The following is a 21,549-nucleotide window of genomic DNA, read 5'->3' on the forward strand; positions in this document are numbered from 1 at the left end:
TTAGGGCAAATGAGAGCAAAAGTGAGCCAGAGGCAGAGAGAGGGAGGGAGACAGAAAACAAAGGCTATTGACACTGTAGGAAAAGTATGTACTAAGTGTTATATTTCTCTAAGAATGAAATAAGTTTTCTTAAGAAACTGTGAGCACAAGCATACACAATCCTTTCTAATCTTTCTGACACTAAACTAGAGCCAACAGAATAGAAAAACATGGAAGAGGCACAAGGTGTATGTCTAGGGCATTAATGCTTTTGCAAAAATTAAAGCCTTTGAAAGGAAGGTTAGTACTTGTAGCCCCCATCAAAAAAGATGTCTTAATCACCTCTTACGAAAACAGATGTAAACAACTATATTTCAACTAAGAAAGGCTGGTGTTTTTCCCTTCGCAGCACGCCTCAGGCTAGTGACTGTGCCAAAAGCAAACGGGCCAATATTTTTCCAAGGTTCTTGCTGGGAGGATGAAAACAATGCAGCTCAGTGCCGACGGGGCAGCTCCATCGCAGAGCATCTCTGATAGTTTAACTGTAATGTCTACTCTTAACTGAGATGAGATATCCTTGCATCAGGTGCCCCAGGGTTTTGAACAGAAGAGTAAATACAGAACAGAAAAGATAAAACTCAACCAAACGATCTGAAAATGTATTCTGTACTACATGTAGGTTCAGCCTAATCCCATTCTTGAGCTAGGAAAGGGGAAAAGAAGTGAGTCGAAGATCAATAAAATGTATACCCCTCCCTATTTAACTTCACACATACTAATAACATTCTACATGAACCCCTGCAGTACAGTCCAATTATATAATTGATCTGAGAGAGAGAGAGAGAGAGAGAGGGAGAGAGAAAGGAAGGGAGACAGAGAGCAAGAGAGGACTAGAGGGAGAGTATGAGGAGAGGAGGAAAGAGAGAGAGAGAGAGAGAGAGAGAGAGAGAGAGAACAATTTATTGTTGTACTTATTTATGCATTCATTGGTTGCTTCTTGTATGTGCCCTGACCAGAGATCGAAACCCACAACCTTGGCATATCAGGAAGACACTCTAACCAACTGAGCTACCTGGCTGGAGCCCATATTTTCTATATTTTTGTGAATTTCAAAAAGAAATCTTCAGGGCTCTTTCCTGATAACTGGGTGAAAACTGTTTCAGCATCATCTGTGTTTCTCCCTTAAGCAATGTAAGGTGTGTAAAATGCTCTCTGCTGGTTAAGTAGAGATACTTCAACAAACACTTCATGGGAGTTTGGTTGGAACAATTAACAAAGTGTTCCCTATAGACTTACCTCCAAATTTTAAATGATATAAAATACACGTCATACTTTTGGCCAAATCAGAAGACATTCTTCCTGTTTCAAGCCGCTTCAGAAGTGTTTTAAAAGGGACTTTTTCTCTGGGACTCAGAAAAATCAATTTATTAAGAGCCACACTCTTTAAAATAAAAAGCTTGTTAATATATTATTGGAATATTTCAGTCCTTTACAAGCCAAATAAATGTGTAAACATCCCTAGTATTTCAAAGAGGCAATTATGTTAACTTGTTCAATGTGATATATTAGTATCCCAATTGGTTAAGTGGCTTAATGATTAGACAAACTAGTTGAAAAGACTGGGGACTACTACACCGCATAGATTATATACATGTAACTACACATGTATACACACAGATGTGGAGATACACTGAACTTCCAAGCCCAATTAAACAGAAACACTTTTTCTGGCTAGCAGGAAAAGAAACTATTATTTATCTTTCTTTTTTAAAAAATATATCTTTATTGATTTCAGAGAGGAAGCGAGAGAGAAACATCAATGATGAGAGAGAATCATTGATCGGCTGCACGCCCCCCACTAGGGATCGAGCCAGCAACCTGGGCATGTGCCCTTGGCCAAGATCGTACCCAGGACCCTTCAGTCCGCAGGCCGATGCTCTATCCACTGAGCCAAACCGGCTAGGGCTGTTTATCCTTCTTGCTTTGAGAGTGGACCAAAAAAGGGACTTTCCCCAAATTTTCATTCTAGCTTTCATTATGCTGTCATTCATGAGCCAGAGCTCTCTGCTTCTCTGTCAGAGAGGACAAAGGCTTTCTCGGCATCTTGTTTATGTGTGGAACTTAAAAGAATAAAATTTTATCCCATTCTGTGTGAATGGTTTGAACAATGAACAAAGAATCCACAGAGAAGCTGTTACATCTGTGTTAAATTATTGAGAACATCTATGATGGCTTGACATTGGTTCATAGATGTGAAACAATTGATGGAGGGAGTATTATTATTATTATTATTGCAAAAGCTGGCATGAGCTGAAAAGATAGGTCCTGCTATTGCAACTAATAGGTCATTAGGATACAACTAAAGTTATTTTGAGCTTTGAAAATACATGACACCGTGCAATAAGCTTTCTTTTGCTTATAACAGAAAATAAGCAGAATAATTAAAATGGAAGAAAGGTCACATAAAAAACAACGCAGACTATCCAGCCCCAGCCCAGGCCTGCTGAATTAGAACCCATAATTCTAAGAAGATCCTCCAGGTGATTTGAGACTTTGTACTCATAAGTTTTCTGGTAAAGAACAATATAAGAAAAATATTTCCAAATATAACTTAAAGCAGTGCTTCTCCTTAGTGTGAACGTGAATCACCTAGGTGTTAGAGAGTTCCCATTAGGCCATCATCATAAGTACTTGAATTTGGTTCTTCGGACACACTGAAGGTGATCACTCAAAATTAACAACTCCCTAGCAGCAGCGAAATAACCACAATACATCCAAATTTGCATTTTAATTACACAGTTTCCCATTAAGAAAGCACGGTAGTCACAATTTTGATCAGCTGACACTAGCTTTTTTACTCTTTTGGAGAATTCATTCTCTATTTTATGGCTTAGCTAATAAATGTAGGCTGTGAAGTAACACCTACATTTTATAACTATGTTATGTAGGCCAACACTCAGAGATCTAACTTCAATAGCTATTTGTGAGAAAAATAAGCAGCTAGTACATTTTTGGGGTTGGCTTGTTTGTTTGCTTTTGAAGGTTTTCCTTGGGTCCTTATTTCTCTACAAAGACACACTGAGCCTAAAGAGAGCGGTAAGCTTTTGTCACATGTGAAAACAGGAATAGGAACCACCCAGGAATGCTTAAAAGGAATTGCCAAGTGACACCCAGGAGATTATCCATGATAATTATGCCAGAAGCTTGGTGATTTGATTTTCCCCCAGCACTGCTTGGCAGTACAGGAGCAAAAACCAGACCAAGAGAGACAGAATTAAGATTGGCAAGATAGGGCAGCAAAGGAATGAGGGCTGAGGGTTCTGGTTAAATGCTAGCTATTGAAATGCTTAATCAACTCAGGTGACAATTAACTACACAGAAGCAATAACAGGCTTTGTCAAATTGCAGCATGAAATATGGCACAGTCTTGCATATTATTCAAATTAAACTTTATATCAAAAGTGAATTCTAAAACGTAGTCACTCTTTTAAAATATGCTGAAATTGATGCTTAAGAAATTCTGACTGAGCACAGACTGGTGGCTGCCAGAGGTGGAGGGGTGGGGGTGGGCAGAAAGGAATGGGAATAAAAGAGAAAAGAGTTCTGACCTCAAATTACTCATGTTTTATGTTCCAAAGTAAAACAAATAAATAATTGCTTAAAGAAACATGTCATAATGACACTAACAGGCATAGTTTATGAAGCAATAAAGCATGTCTAATGAAGAAAAACAACATAGTAAAACTAGCTCACTGAGAATTCGCGTTCCTTCATACAGCGGCTCCCACCCCCCTTCAGAGAATCGCTTTTACAAGTGATGCATCTGGATCATCAGATTAAGCTTTTTCAGCCTCAGGGAATCCCTACTTTATGAGGCTGACTCACTTTTAGTCCTTTCTATGTCAAGAAGGTTCCGAAATTCCCTCACTGTAATTGTAAGACATTGTCCCCAAGTCTAGGTGATATGGAGGCTGAGAAATCCCAGTCTGCCCATCTGTAAGCTGGACACCCAGGAGAGCTGATGGTCTAGTTCCAGTCCTCATCCAGAGCCTGAGAACCAGGAGAGTCGATGTAATGGTGTAAGTTTCCGTTCAAAAGCCAGCAGGCTCAAGACTCAAGAAGAGCTGGTGTTTCAGTTCAAATCTGGAGGCTAGAAAAGACCAATATCCCAGCTCATCCCCTCAGGCACAGTAGTTTCCTCTCACTCAAGGAGGGTCGCCTTTTTGTTCTAGCCAGGCCTTCAACTAATAAGTTACGGCCCACCCACATGAGGGAGGGAAATCTGCTTTACTTAGTCTACCAGTTCAAATATTAACCCTCACTGACACACTCAGAGTGATGTTTGACAAAATATCTGGACACCCCGTGGCCCAGTCCAGTTGACACACAAAACTAATCATCACAACCACTGAAAGTGTTCTTTAACTGGCTCTCCTGTTTCTCTTCTTGATTTGCTTTAGTCTATTCTTCACACACCCACTAGTGATTCATTTACATTTTTTTTTTTACATTTTAAATGCAATCTACTCACCAAAGTCCATGAAGCCTTATAAAACCTTGAGGACTACCTCTCCACCTCACTCTGTTTCAGATCCACAGTTCTCCTCGCTGGCCCAACTTCATCCTGCCTTGACACCCCTCTCTTCCTTCTGACTGGAAAACTCCCACCCATTCCCATATCTTCCCACTCCCTCACTTCATTCACACCCTGATAAATGTCAACTCCAGAAATGAGAGGTCCCTGAGCACCTTCTCTAAAATACTTATCATACATGCACTCAATCAATCTCTACCCATTGACTTATTTTTTCAGTGCAATTACTGGTAACTGACAGGTATTATATATTGCTCACTGTAGTTACTGGCATCTGACAGGTTATTACTGACTTACTGACTGTGCTCCATTAGAGAGGAACTTTCTCTGCCTTATTTGTGGGCGTGTCCCAAATTCCTAGAACAGTACCCGGCACACAGTCAGTGTTCAATAAACACTTTTAGGAAGGGAGAGATAGTCATGGGCCTAAAAACCATCAAGTAACCAAGGTCCTCATACCAGTCTTACACTGGGTTCTATTTCTTATTACCTCATTTGCTTTTTCCTTTCCAATTTCTACATAACAAAAGGTGCCTAAAGAGAAATGTTCCAAATGTTTTTGTATCTACATAAAACCAGATATAATCCTATGTATGATATACTCCTATTCTGAATCATTTTTTTAAAAAAAACTCCACAAGTTAATTATAGTGCTGCTTTAAGAATTCTAATTCATTAATGTTTAAAAACAAGATTGCCCTCAAGGCTGAAAGTTGGCATATAAATGTTCATCTTAGATTTAAAAACAAGTAAGTTTTGGCACTCTAGGGAAGAGCTCTACACTTGTGTCAATGCCATGACTAAGAGATTGTGGCTGGAAATAAAACAGGAGTTTCCTGATCTACTGTGCTGCATCATTATGTGGGCATTGGAAACAACTTCAAAGTTGGCATTAAGCTTTTAAGTTTACACCCTTGGTGATACTTATCTGTAATTGGGAGTTGGAGAGAAGTAGAGAGACAAGGAGACTCTGGAAGAAATCTCCTAAAAATACTTTATAAATAACTTCACCATTATTGACTTATTTATATGCCACTTACGTGGAGGTGTTAGACATTTGGATATTTAACATCTAATATTGGTTACTTTGAAGACAGCCAATGCACACTCCCCATTCCATCTATTTTCTCAGACTTACTAGTAATTATTGGATAACACCAAACTATTTCAAAATACAGGTGGTAATCCACAGAAATTTCAGTAAAATATACATTAGAAAAAAGATTATTAAAATACAACCATGGAAAATGTCATTTGCATAGTGTAGAGTGGCCTTATTTTTAGTAAATGCCTAATTTATAAATATAATTTCTTGCACAAGTGTAAACAATACATTAATAATGGCAATACTATAGGACTCTCCTATATCTTAATTAAGAAGTAAGAAAAAGTACTCCCTGTTTATTGTTACTGGTGTTTTCTTTATAAAGACAATAATGAAACTGACATAAGAGTGGTTTACATTTTAGTGTTTGAGGCATAATTACATAAGTTGTCACAATGGTTTAGCTTTCCTTTGAAATAAAAACATTTCTTTAGCATAGTTTTAATCATGAAACTACAATTGAGCAGTTGTAATCTAGTTCATTGATATCATTTAACCTTTACTATCTCCATTAGGAAATAGGAGAAAAGGAAACAAACCATCTTTTAATTCAACAAAATACCAAGATGTGATCCAACACATATAAATTGTCCCAATACAGTGATATGTGTGAAATGAACAAACGTTAAAGAGAATGGTAATTTATAGAAACAACTAGCTTTCATTATGTATCAGTTGTGAGGAAATCAAGAACATGAAAACTAAGTCAGAGTTGAGGCAGAGTAGTGTGATGAGAGGGGACCTCCAGGTTTGTTCCCCATCCATTTGGAGATGGGGATCATGGCAGCCAGAATCAGCTCTGTATGGATGCTGCTCTTGCGGGCTAAGCAATTAAACAGGCAAGGATGAATGGATCAAAAAAGCCCTTCCCAAATTTGCTATGTGAAAGATCTCCTCAAGCAAATGTATAAAATCAGCAATAAAATTCAAAAACAGAGAGAAAATACTACTGATCTTACCATTAAATGGTTATTCTAAACTAGCTCTACAATACTATCTTCCCATGCTGTCACTTGTTATCAGTATTTTCTATACATCAATATCCAAATACATTCACAAAAATATCTTGCTTATTATCATCTATATTCCCTCTGAGACATATACTGGGTTTGGCCCAACAGAGAATAACTCTCAAATTACCACAGTGGTAAGCAAAGCATATATTGGCTGCTCATCCAATTTTATATTCCATTCTTATTCCTTGAGTATTTTCTCTTAACCATACAGAATCTATTCCTGCCTCCTACCCAGAAAAGTGCTACCCTTGAATGAAAATAGTAATTATATTTGTACTTCTTATATTATTTCAACTAGGATGAGAAAGAAGAGGAAACAGGAGTGGGCTTTCTTTCCCCCACTTTAAAAACTCTCTGTCTTGAGGTCTCACATTTTATTTTCTTATTTGTATTTATTTGATTTTATTTATAGAAAGAGCTCACAAGCTCAGTGTCCCACAAACCTCTCCTCTTCCCACCCCCTCGGCTCCTCTACCCCCGAGGAAAGGAATGGGATAGAGTCCCTGCCTGAAAATGGTTTTTTAAAAAGCACATGATAAAATCTTGATAAGAATATTTAAATTACATAGCTGATTCCTCAGGTGAATTTTCTATCACTGCTGCAAGGGAAACACTAGATGTTTCAACAGTGACCTTGACACAGACTAGCTTGCACTACCTGCTGACACCCAGCACAGGTACAAGAACGTTAACCACTAATAACCTTGTGAGAAAGGGCAGTTAGAATGGACCCATAAACTTGCCTTATAAACTGACAAATCCAGCCACTGACGCTGGCTGGTATCTTTGCATTTCCTGCATTCCTGAGTGAGGAGACAACCTGCCCAGCCTCTACAGTCACACCTTACACATTCCACTCTCCACAGTAATCTGAAAGAGGAACCCTTTAGGCAGGGCAAAGATATTCAAATTCAGCCCATATTTTTGATGCAAGTGTGGGTATACTGAGGATTTTTCTATTGAGCCCACTGATAAGACACAAACATTCACACAAATGAATGGCTCAAACCAAGTTTTCTGAAATACCATTGCTTTTCAAAGGGAATGACAAGCATGAGTAGGTCAATGAAATCTATAGTCATTCAGCAAACTAGTCCATGTACTAGTAAAGGGGTAGTGTTTACTTTCTTGATTCTTTAGCTCAGTGGTTCTCAACCAGGGATGATTTTACCCTATAGGGTCATTGGCAATGACAGGAGATATTTTCAGCTGTCACAAATGGGAGGTGGGGGGCATGATGCTACTGTTATCTAGTGAGTAGAGGCCCAGGATGCTGCTAAACATTCTATAATGCACAAGGCAGACATCCACAACAAAGAGTTATCTGGCCCAAAACATCAAAAGTCATTAGGACCAAGGCTGAAAAATCTTGCTTTAGCTAAATACAAATAAGTCATTGCAGGTCCAAGATGACTATAAGTCATATTGTATTTCATGCACACTAACACGTCAGATGGCAAACATTATTCTGGTTCAACAGTTTTCACCATCAGAATATCTTGTTTGCACAAAATAATACTAATGTAAAGTGTAATTGAAAAAAAATAAAAAATAAAAGAATTATCTTGCCTGCTTCTCGTGGTTTTGTATTGAGCTTGAATCTTTTTATTCCCAAATAAAATTATCATTTTGAGTTTCAATGATTTAAACATACCCACCATTAACACCAGCTACGTTTTTGGAAGACTCAAACTCCTGAGTTAGAATTTTTTTCTAGTATGACTTTGTAAAGAATAGGAAGGACAGAAAAGATAAGGGAAAATCAATCTATCTATATATATAAGCCTAAGCGACCGTTGGACCGTTTGCTATGGCACGCACTGACCACCGGGGCGGGGGGTGGGGCGGGGGGGAGATACTCAATGCACAGGCATAGAAACATGAAACAGACTGATGTATCTCAGAGGGAAGCGGGGAGGGGAGAAGGTGGGAAGAGATTAACCAAAGATCTTATATGCATACTAAAGGCCCAGTGCACATATTCGCTGGGGGGATCGGGCCAAAACTGGCAGTCTGACATCCCCCGAGGGGTCCCGGTTTGCAAGAGGGTGCAGGCCATGCCAAGGGACACCAGTGTATTTACAATATAAAACTCACTCAAATAAGAAGAACCACATCTCTTTGGTAACATGGTTACTGTCTTCCCAAATAAAAAATAATAATAATCATGAATACTTCAAGCAAAGCAGTCAATATATTTCTAAATTATCTAAACATCTCTTCCTGTATTGTCTTGCTTATGTTTTTCACACAGGCCCATGTGCACAGGTAAATCCATTGCCATGGCTGCCAAGCCAAATATACATGGTAACTGACATAAAATGGACACATTATAGCTGCAGGAAAGAAAATAAGAAAGGAGAAATGGAAGAGGGGGATTGGAGTGCTACAATCACTCAGGTTAACAAACTTACACAGAAATTGTGTAATTCTTACTGTATTTGACGTAACTTGATGTATCTACCCCACACAAGCCTCATTCACAGAACCCATGTCAATCCACACACATGAACTAAGTGGGCCAAAGGGAACCGACACTCCTGATCACAGCCCATTTGGCTAAGACGACTTTCTTCTCAAGGAACTGGTCGTGCACAGGCTGGCCATGATATCGGTACCCTGGAATGAAAAAGTAACCTGATCTATTCAGATTTCTCTCTTGAGAATCTCAACTAGGAGACACCATTCCCAACAGGAAAAAGGTAATCATGTGGAATGCAGTTGCCATGTTTATGCTGAGCACTGGAGTAACAGGAGAATTCTCCCAAAATCCTTACAATAGAACTCTCTACATCTCACTTAGCTTGAAAGCATTACTAAAAAAGCATTAACTGCAAGCAAAACTGGTAAATTTTGATTAATGCCTTTGGATGTATCAATGTCAACTTCCTGTCTTTATTCCTCCAATGTACTTACCTGTCTTTGTTCCTCCAATACATCCCTATAAACTAGGAAAATGCTTGCCCCAATAGGCACTCCATTATTCCTGGTTTTACTACTATACCCATAGTTAAGCAAGAGGTTACCATCTGGGAGGAAATAGGTGAAGGGTACTGGTTGTTTGGGTTTTTTGTTTTGTTTGCAACTTTCTGTGAATCTACATTTATTTCAAAATAAAAAGTTTTTTTAAAGCATGTGTTAACTGAGACATTTACCTGTCTGTATTAGTTTCCTAGGGCTGCCATAACAAAGTACCACAAAATTGGTGGCTTCAAACAACAGAGATTTATTGTCTCACAATTCTGGAGCAAGAAGTCCCAAAATCAAGGTATCCCCAAAGCCAGGCTCCCTAGGAAACCTGTTGGGAAATTCTTCCTTGCTGTTGGTGGTTTGCTGTCAATCTTTGGTGTTCCTTGGCCTGTAGATGCATCATTGCAATCCTCAGTTGTCACACAGCACTCTTCCTATGTATCTGTCTTCATATGGCCATCTTATCATAAAAACACCAGTTATATTAGATTAGGTGCCCACCCTACTTCAGTATGACCTCATCTTAACTAGTTACATCATCTGCAACAACCTTATTCGAAAAAAAGATCACACTAGTCGAACCGGTTTGGCTCAGTGGATAGAGCGTCGGCCTGCGGACTCAGGGGTCCCAGGTTCGATTCCGGTCAAGGGCATGTACCTTGGTTGCGGGCACATCCCCACTGGGGGGCGTGCAGGAGGCAGCTGATCAATCTCTCTCATCGATGTTTCTGGCTCTCTATCCCTCTCCCTTCTTCTCTGTAAACAATTAATAAAATATATTTAAAAAAAAAAAAAAGATCACACTTTGAGGTAGTGGGTTTTAGAACTTCAATATATTATATCTTTGGGGACAGAGTACAGGGGGCACAATTCAACCTATCACACTATCCCATTAAAAAAAAAACCTAATTTTAGGGCCTATCATTTTTCACAATGGAAATCATATTTATTCATTAATTTAAAAATCTTTGATCTCCTATATGTACCAGTCACTATGTTATATGCTGTGAACACAAAAATTGCTAATATGAAGTCTGGCTCAGCTTCTTCAACTTTCTTTTCTATAAATGTCAAAATCTAAGCCTTCTGACTTACTCCTTTTTTAAAAAATGATTGATTTTAGAGGAAGGAAGGGTGAGGGAGGGAGGGAGAGAGGGGGGGGAGAGAGAGAGAAGCATCGATGTGAGAAACATCAATCAACTGGGGATCAAACCCACAATCTAGGTATGTGCTCTGACTGGGAATCCAAACTGCCACCTTTCAGTATATGGGACAACACTCCAACCAACTAAGCGACACCAGCCAGGGCTGACATACTCCTTCTTAAAGAATTCTTAGAGGTCAATCTTCATAGTCCCACTATAACTGCTCATGGATGTCAAAGTCACGGTCTACTGTAATTCTCTGTGGAACATTTATTATCTGATACTTTCTTGCTCATTTGTCAATTAATTTGCTTGATCCCTATTCCCTATAAGCATTTTGCAGGTATGGTCCTTACTTGTCTTTGTTCCTCCAATGCAACCCTATAAACTAGAAAAATGCTTGCCCCAATAGGCACTCCATTATTTATTAAAAGAATGAATGTGCTACCAAAGAACATTCATTGAATATCTGTGTGTCAGACCATCTATGTATCATCCATTCCCATCCTCATAACAACCCTACTAGATAGATACTAGAGCTCTAATTCACACTTGAAATTAAGGCTTTGGGGTTTGCCACAACCATTATTCCACACAAGCATCAGAGGAAGGAAGCAAATGAGGCAGGATAACAACTTCAAATCAACTGAGCTTAGTCCACTTCTGAGGCTATGGTCACACTTCTACTCCTACATTCAATTGAAAATGCTCATTGTCCTGTATTTGGGAAATCATCCAATTTAATATGCTGGAAATGCATTTCATTTTAGTTTCTAGAGATAAAATCCAAACCAGATAGAATTTCTGATGCTTGAAATAGAAGTATTTGGAGAGATCTTTGGATTTAAAATTACATTTGTGATTTCATCTCATCACAGAATCAGGAGATTGAATAAAACCTCTGGGACCAACAACAAACCACCACAATTCAAGCATTCCAAATAGGCAGGGTGTTTGAGATCAAAAGCTAATTTCATTTAAAATGCATGTAATTAACCCAAGAAATGATGATTTAAAGTCTAAGCATTAAACTAAGAATAGCTCAAGCCATTGGAGAAGACAGAGAATACTTTCAATACAATTCAAACTTTTAATTTTCACAGAAGTTATATTAATATTAAGTATATTTAGTTTATTAAACTGAATATTCTTAGAAAGACTTCAAAAACCAAATTTCTTTAATTTATTCCTTAATACCTTGCAATGCACTCTATTACTAGAAGTAATTCATATATATATTCATATATTGTGATACATTCATATATTGCTAGACAGATACTTTCTAATAAAAATACTCTGCAAATAATTCATATCTGTCAAAATTATGATGAGATTTTCTTTTAGTTATTTTTTAAATTAAATTTATTGGGGTGACATTGGTTAATAAAATTATACAAGCTTCAAGTGTATAAGTCTATGATACATGATCTGTATATTGCATTGTGTTCCCACCACCCAAAGTCAAATCTTCTTCCATCACCATATATTTGACCCCTTTTCCCCTTGACCACCTCCCCACCCCCCTGACTCAATTTTTATGACAACTGCAAACCCAAACATTTTGGTATTGGTACATTCAATTTTTCATGCCTTTAACATCTGCATACACATCATAGCCAAACAGAAGGTTTCTGAGAATATTATAAGCACAACTTAACTATTCCAAAGAATATTTTTTCCTTTACATTTCTAATTATTAGCTCTTAAACTTAGTGTTTTTTGAAATTAAATTTCTTAACGGAATTCTATCATCAACCTTAATTTTTAGGTATTGCTAACATTTTCAATATTATCCATCATTTGCATTTTAATTATAAATTACTTATGTCCAAAGACATGGACCCACCTTATTATTGGTCTCTTCAGTGTCTTGACCCACCAAAATATTTATATAATGACAGTGTGGGGTATTTTTCAAATGCAAAATTCTAAATTTAAAGCTAAAAATCTAGAGAATCATCCATAGTCATTTTATGGATAATATTACTGAGGCAAAAAAAAAAAAAAACATGTCCAACATCACACAGGATGTTGGTAGGAAACCTATTACATAAAGTAAACGAGCCAGGAGGTCTTGGGCATTTTTACAAATACACTCCAAGACCTGTGTGTTGGGTAAGGGTAATGCATAAGCAGTACCAGAAACGGAACAAAGGGTAAACATTGGACAGTTTCCCTAAACTGTGGTCAACTAGCAAACAATGTCTGCAGGCTGAGCTTCAAAGGAATGTATCACAAACAAATGCAATTTGTAGAAGAAATAAGCCAAGAAAGGGGATATATGAGGTTTGAGGGCACAAAAATCAAAACAAACAAAAAATAAATTAAATAAAATCTTCCAGCTGAAGGGAAACAGAGAGGTACTAAAGGTGTGCGAAAGACATCACAAAACATGCTTTTTTTGAGCAAAAAATCCCAAACCTAATTTCTATAATAACTCCAGATAAGAGAACCTGTCATTTCAAAAACAAAGAGATCTAGTTTTGAAGACAATTTATTACTTACCAAACCTGCTATTGGTGTGGACAGTCTATTGATCTTCTTTATGACACCAGGTTTAAGCTTATTAATCAAACTGAAAGTGAATAAAGAAACAAGATAAGCAATTACAAGAGTGCCAATATCAATTTAATGTTCTTTTTAACATTCTCAAAAATCATATATGTCACTATTCCATCCCCAATATGTTATTCAGAGCTAAGAGCCCCCACAGAAAGCAAACAGCTGAGAAAACAATTCCAGAAAGAGTCAGAACAGTGCTGTCAACAATGGTGAGTTGTTCTCTTAGACCAGAGACATACTTCTCCATCCAAAGCCAAGTCCTTAAAATAGTGAGCTCCCCATCTATTAAACAAAGGTAATATTTGATTGTTGCAAACTGCCAGTTTAAGAATCGCTTCATTATAATTTAATTCACTTGGTCCTAAGAATACTTTTTTCTATTAATCATTTTCATTGATTCTTTTCTCAAACCAGTCCTTTTTTAATTTTATTTATATGAAGATTGACAGTACTATTTATTCCTATTTACCCTTTTATATGAAAAATAAAAAACAAAAATAAATTAATGCAGCTATAAGTAATTAATAATGTTCATAGGCTCTTAGAGTTTAATATACAATATATATATATACTTATGTAAACATTTGAATGTCTGAATGTAAACAGATCCCTATTTTAAAAGTTAATTTCAATGCTATATACTATTCTGTCATATTTAAAGGGTGCAGTGGGAACTCATCCTCATAGCCAACTAGTTCTTATGGGTAACTCATTCAAGTCCATGATTGATTGCTTTGTTACCATAGCAAAATTAAATTAAATGTACCAGAACTCCCCAAAATAACCTGAAAGTTACCTCAAACTCTAACACTGAACAAATTTAAACTGCTATAACAATCTACAAAGATATATGTCTCCACACTCTAGAATACCAAAATAGAACACAGCTTTGATGACTACAACTTGGAGTACACTTTTTGGTTCTAAATCTAGATTATTGTGAATTCTATTTTTTTGTGGTTCACTAGTACAGTGCCAGGCCACAGAGAAATTTAATACTAAAAGAATGCTTTTCTATTAGTTCTAGCGTGGTTAATTAATCATTAATTACTGCCATAAAGCAGTAACTTGAAACAGTGACTTTACATCCACAAAAAATAAATAAAAATTATTTATTCTGTAACTGAGCTCCACTAGGAAAGCAAAGGAGAAAAAAAATCAAACATTATTAATTCACTGGTCTCCTCTCCACAATGAACGACAGAAAAAAAAAAATCTGCCACTTGTGGAATGTCACTTGTTCAACATTCCAGAGATTTATATACACACTTGAGTGTGCTAAAAATAAAAAAGACAAAAGTCTCAATTTAATGACCTTCAGAATGTCATTCAACTGGATTCAAAAGGGTGGATTATGAAGACTTAGTCTGGTGAACAAAAGATGTTTTTCTGTTTTCATAGTTTCTTGACACAAACATCTTTAGAAAATAAAACCATCTCCTTGACTTTAAACATTTTCTATAAGTGTTAACTCCTTGATTCCTAATTTCTTATTTATTCACTAAAAGCCATGTGGGAAGGAAGGCTTTCTCTTCGCATGGCCACTTTAGTTTTCTTTAATGACTAGCTAAGAGGCTAGACAAGAATTGAACAGGCTTATAAGAAATGAGAGTTCCAAATTAACTATTCTAGCTGTTCCTTATTAACCAGGTATTTCTAAATTCTATTAAAGGTGGCATACTTACAATGCATAGAAGAAGTAACAACTGAAACATTACTTAATAGGAACATATTCTGCACAATATAAGTCAAGAAACCTGTGGCAGTTCACCCCTAGCTTGGCAGTGACTTTCCAACAGTTAACTTGGATCTTAAAATATAACCTTTCATTGACATTAAATGTTGAAGACCAATATGAGACAGGGCAACGTAGAGACAGAATGTCAGGGAAGGCTAACATTCATGGTCCTTGTTAGAGGAAGAGTGTCATACATCCCGCCTCCACCCATTTGAGTCACTGGGGACTTTGTCCAGATCATTCCACTTACCTGTTTACTTCACTGATTATTTTTGTATTACAGTGTTAGTTAATAACAAGAGCACTTTTTAAAAAGACAGCTTCTGGGATGGATAATACTCTCAATTAAGTCAGCCAGAGGAAGTAAGGGACTGAGGTAAAGAAAACAGCCGGATAAATATTGTCTCCCTGTAATGAGTTGACTCCTCCCTCATCAGAAGGTTCCAGAGCTATTACTTAGAAACAACAAATGCACAGTGGACTGGAGCCCCTCTCCACTCCTGAGCCTCCTAGAACAGGTACAAACTCAGAAATAACCATGGGGACAAACCAACACTCTGGATAATATACAAACTACCCTCTAAAAAGTGTATCACTAGAGAAAAAGGCTGTTTTATCTGTCAACTGTTAAAACGACAGCAGTCCTAAGCACTAGGATATGGAGAAAAAATGCAGTTTGGGCAAATACTGACCATCCATAAACAATTATTTTCATATACAATTAAAGGAAGACCTTCTAGGACTTGTATGCATGCATATAAGCATAACTAATGGACATAAGACACTGGGGTACTTATTATAATATTTTTTTTAAAAAGAATAAAAAAAAAAAGAAAAAAAAAAAGGAAGACCTTCTAGGAAGAAAAATAGGTTTCAGAAAATGTAAATTTCTGTGACATTTAAATATATCTAAAGGAATGGGGCATAGTCTTATGTCAAATAAAATACAAGTATCATGCAAGAGAAATACTGTTCTCTTTTGCAAATAAAACTTCTTTGTATAATAAGTGTTCTTCAATTATATATGTTTCTAAAGGCAATACTGACTTCAGGTGACTGGCTCTATTCATGAATGAGCTAACATGATAACCTCCCAGATTCCTTTGAGCACAAGGGACTATTTCCTCCTCTTGCATCCCCATATCCCATCCCTCTAACCCAGCCGTGGGCAAACTACGGCCCGCAGGCCGGATCCGGCCCGTTTGAAATGAATAAAACTAAAAAAAAAAAAAAGACCGTACCCTTTTATGTAATGATGTTTACTTTGAATTTATATTAGTTCACACAAACACTCCATCCATGCTTTTGTTCCGGCCCTCCGGTCCAGTTTAAGAACCCATTGTGGCCCTCGAGTCAAAAAGTTTGCCCACCCCTGCTAACCCCATGTAACATTACACAGCCACCTTGGCAAGCCTTCTCTCAGGCCATGGCAGGAACCTGGTGCTGTGCTCTGACAGCCCCCAAAGGTCTGCTATTGGGTGAGATTAAAACCAGAACAGAAAACGCTGAGTCATTTGGTACCCCCCACAGTAGATTGCTCTCACAATTCGGCCTGCAAACCATTCCTTCAGCTCATCGTTCCAGTTGTAGTCTACTTCCTTTTCCTCTCTTCCCCAAAACACTCCTCCAAGGGAGTTCAGTTGCACAACAACTGATGCAAGAAAGGGGCTCTGTTCCAAACCCTTGTCGCCGGTGAATGTGACATGACCTGTAATGAAACTCAGAAGTGAGACTCAGAACTGCCCATGAAGCTCAATGTGATGTCCAGCTCAGTTATAGGTTTTAATCAGAATTTGATGCTCCGTCTGTTAGTCTCCGGAAATTAGTTTCAAATGCCAAACCTCATTTCCCCCCTTATCGGGAAGCTCTTCAGCAGAAGTGCAAAATGTAGGGACATCTTTTGACTTCCTATTTCCAAAGATTTTCCAAATGCACCAGAGAGACTGACATCAAAGAGCACATCAATCCACTGAGAGTGAACTTTTAAACTATAAATTATTTGGTTAGTCATTCACACATACATTACTAGTATCTTTCTGTCAGACATGTTTTTTAAATATATACCCCCACAGTAGTCAAACTTTTCCTATTGGTAACTAAAATTTTTAAAGATATAACTAAGAGATTATCCATTTCCTTACAATATTTGTTTTACCCATTATTTGACATTTTCTCATTTGCCCAGTTTTCTTCTAGATGCCAACTTTGCTCAACAAGCATTTGAATGCTTCCAAAAGATTCTAGACAGTGATCAGCCACAGAGCAGCCAGACAGTGATGGTGCTACGCACACACAGGACTATTCTCCCAATGCAAACAGCACCTCCTAGCACCGAGCAAGCTACCTGGCATTTAGCAGGTGCTTTAAGAATACTGGCTAAAGTCCACTAACTTTTAATGCAGAATTTTTTCTGTTAATAATTCAAAACCTCTATCTTCTTTATAGAAATAACTTTACTAAAAACCTTACCATTGGTTTCATTCAAATGCTAGAAATGGTTTTTTGCTTCTCCCAACAAGGACACCTCTCATTTTTCTGTTGGCAGACAGAGGAACTTCAGTGTTCTCTCCTAATTGTCAAATGTTGATCAAGAGAGTAAACTCTTTATCAGATATATTAACTGGATTGGTTATCCTTTTTTTATCATGTAAGCTGCTTTTTACTTTATTATATTGTCCACAGAAATAATATACATCTATAGCATAAATTTTCGTGGCCTGCATATAGTCCCTTCTGTGGATGAATCAGAATGTACATTAAAATGTTCTATAACTGTTGGACTGATTATCTTAAATTCCTTACTAAGATTTTAAGTTAATTACTTCCAGCTAAATTTTTAAGCTGTAATATTTTTTAAATAATATTGTTGGGGGAGGCCCTGGCTGGTGTGACTCAGTTGGCAGGAGCATCATCCCATGCACCAAAAGGTAGCAGGCCCTGGTTAGAGTGTTGGTCCTCAGACCAAAGGGTCACGGGTTTGATTCCCAATCAAGGGCACAGATCCCCCTCGATGTTTCTTTCTCTCTCCCTCTCTCTCTTTTCTTCCCTCTCTCCCTCCCTTCCTCCTTTTACCTGGAATCAATAAAAAATAATAATAACAACAACAATTGTGGGTAGAGATGAAAGATGAATGGGAGATGAATGGTGATGGGAAAAAATAATAAAAGAATAACAGTAGTTAGTGATCATGTTCCCATGGATAAAGTAACAAGCAGATTAATTTTAAATTTCAAAGTGTAAAAGCATTCAGTATACATATTTATGATAATTTTTAAAACAAGTAGTATAATTAATGTAAGTTCAATTGGTAGAATTCCTGTGGTAGTAATTCTGGATACTGCTGGATTACTTACCACATAAATACATAGTTACTGCATGCTAAAATGGGAAAACGGGCGGAACAGCACCAAGTCAGTACCAATAAAATTTATAATCATCACTTTATTATGACTGGACTTCCTTATCTTGCCTCACTGTTATGCCTGAAGCATCCATCCTGCAGTGAATCCAGCAAAACTTTAGGCGTCTGACAGTAGGTTTCCTATTTCGAGCAACCTCAATAGTTAAAGCACTAATGGATCTTGCTGAATAGCCAGAAATTTCCCAATACATAACAATAATAAAGGGCATCTAGCAGAGGGGCTCAGATTCCTGTCCTGATTGTGCTTTTTACTGTTAAGTAACATCACATCGCTAAATTCCTCTCCATCCCTTCATGGAAACAAGAGTGGCATGTCATTCCATTATAGTTAGACTTAGGTTCTCTCCAATTTTTGCCACTGTCAAAATGTGCTGTTTTTTTAATATATATATATTTTTTTATTATTTCAAAGAGGAAGGGAGGGAAAGAGAGAGAGAGAGAGAGAGGTTGAAACATCAATGATGAGAAAGAATCATTGATTGGCTACCTCCTGCACGTCCCAAACTGGGGATCGAGGAATTGAACCATGACCTCCTGGTTCATAGGTCAACTCTCAACCACTGAGACATGCCAGTCGGGCAAAAATGCTTTGATGTATGTCTGTATGTATATCTTTATCCATGCTCCTTACCGTTTCTTTATTTTTATTTAAGTATAGTTGGCATACAATATTATATTAATTATATTAGTTTCAGGTGTACAATTCAGTGATTTGACATTTTTAGACCTTAAATGTGATTACCCCAGTAATTCTAGTAATGATCTGTCATGGTGCAGACTTATCACAATATTACTGACTACATTTACCATTTCTTATATTTTGTTTCTAGAGATAAAATCATCAGTGTTCAGTTCTTGATAATTCTTAGGAAAGGGATTTGGCAATATTAATCAACTTGCTTTTGCACCCCAGGGCAGCATTCCTCCACCCACCTCCTGGCATGATAGAGCAGCGACACTTCACACTTTCAATAGCAGCAACACTGTTTCCCTCTACCTGTCAGCCACCTACTTACTGCATGACCGTCCATGGTGCTGCAGCTTTTATAACCACCACTCTTAAGGGAGGTAAAAATTTTCACCAATTTTACATATTTAGGTTGTTTTTAATATATGAAAATGCTTTATACATATCTTTTCCCCACTTTGTAGTCTTTTCTTAGATTCCCAAAAGAACAATTATTGGGAAGTCTTGTCATTTTTATAATAAATAAATATAGGTTTATATTAATAAATAAGTTAGTTATTTATTAATGTACCAGCTTATATTCAATTGGTCATTTTGAGAATATTACAGAATATGTTGCCTCGATATAACCAATATTTTATAACAGATTTTAAATTATTTACTAGTTTCAATTAAAAAATAGTATCTGCAGAGAACAGACTAACAGCTGTCAGAGGGGAGAGGGGTCAGGGGCTGTATGAAAAAGGTGAAGGGATTAAGCAGTACGAATTGGTAGGTGCAGAATAGCCACAGAGATACAGATTGCAGTATGGAGAATATAGGCAATAATGTTGAGATAATGGGGTATGGGGCCAGGTAGTACTTGGGGCAGAGGGAGGATTAGAATGCATGGTTTTCTGGCCACTTTGCTATACATCTGAAACTGATGCTGAATGGTATTGAATGTAAACTGTGGTTAAAAAATAAAATAAATAAAAATAAATAGTATCTGGTTCTAGCATAGTCTATAATAATAACAGCATAATATGCTAATTAGACCAGATGTCTTTCCAGACAACCTTCCGGGTGAAGCCGGGACTGCAAGGGAACCCCGGGTCTCTGGTGCCTGCTGGCAGCCTGAGGGAAGCCCGAGGCCCGGGTCCCAGAGGGAAGCCGGTGCCGGCAGCAGGGGAAGGAAGGCCTACTTTTGCACGAATTTCGTGCATCAGGCCTCTAGTCCTATATAATAAAAGGGTAATATGCTAATTAGACCGGACGTCCTTTTTCCAGACAAAGCCGCAGCAGACGGGGGATGTAGCAGAGGCCCCCGGCCAAGGCGGCAGCAGGCGGGGGCCAAGGCCTTTGCACAAATTTCATGCATCGGGCCTCTAGTTCTTAATAATAAATGTGAAGAATTTACTATTTATTTCCAGTAGTATTTTATTTGTGAATTATTTGGTCTTATCCTTTGCTCACTTGTCTACTGAAATTTTGAAATGTGTATCTTACCAATTTCTTTGAACTCTGGATTATCTTTAAGTCATTTTTGTTTAAAATATTTTCTTCAGAATGTTATTTGCCAGAATATATATATATAGAAATACATATATATCTATATATATATTCAAATCTATTTTTCCTATTCCTTCTAAACTTGGATTTTTAAACTGCCTCCAAACATTTTTAACTCTTCAATTATATTTTTCAGCTCATTAATTTAATTTAGACTATATTCTGATATATGGTGAGTTTTAAAATTAATTCTTACTCAATTATTTATCCCAATACAATGAACTGAATGTTTCATCTCTTCTCCATTTTCTCATATCTTTTATCACAAGCTCTTATGTAAAATAATGTATTTCTGGACCTTGCTCTCACATTCATATGTACATTTATAAAGCAACTCATAATTATTAAATACTGTGTTTTGTTGTGCTTTATCATATGTTCTAATATTAGATTAGACTCATTCCACAAAAATTTTATTTTTAGAATTTTTCTTATTCTCATTTGTCTATTATTCTACATAAATGTTAATTCTTTTTCTAAGAAAATTTGACATTTTATAAAGATATTAGATTGAAACTATAAATTAATTTTTATATCTATTACCTTATACAGAAATGTAGTTTATTATTCTATTTCTTAAATCTTGTAACTAACCATTTTTCCTACATCTACACTAATAAAAGAGAAACATGGTAATTGGCGTACGACCGCTACCCTTCCCATTGGCTAATCAGGGAGATATGCAAATTAACTGACAGCCAAGATGGCGGCCGGCAGCCAGGCAGCTTAAAGCGAACATGAGGCTTGCTTCCTTCATTGAAGGAGGAAGCCAACGTTCCC

The 21,549-nt window shown here is 37.1% G+C and overlaps 1 protein-coding gene across 7 annotated transcripts in view; it reads right to left on the minus strand.

Moving 5' to 3' along the window:
• The window catches only part of LMO7 (LIM domain 7), a 217,723-nt gene that overhangs the window by 114,797 nt on the left and 81,377 nt on the right, over positions 1-21,549 (minus strand). For all 7 annotated transcript variants that reach the window (XM_014544074.1, XM_014544082.1, XM_014544078.1 and 4 more), the window contains exon 3: positions 13,315-13,384. In XM_014544074.1, coding sequence (XP_014399560.1) covers positions 13,315-13,384 — 70 coding nt within the window. The remainder of the gene's footprint in view (positions 1-13,314; positions 13,385-21,549) is intronic.

This window comes from Myotis brandtii, unplaced genomic scaffold (assembly GCF_000412655.1).
Source record: "Myotis brandtii unplaced genomic scaffold, ASM41265v1 scaffold350, whole genome shotgun sequence".
NCBI classification, from domain to species: domain Eukaryota; kingdom Metazoa; phylum Chordata; class Mammalia; order Chiroptera; family Vespertilionidae; genus Myotis; species Myotis brandtii.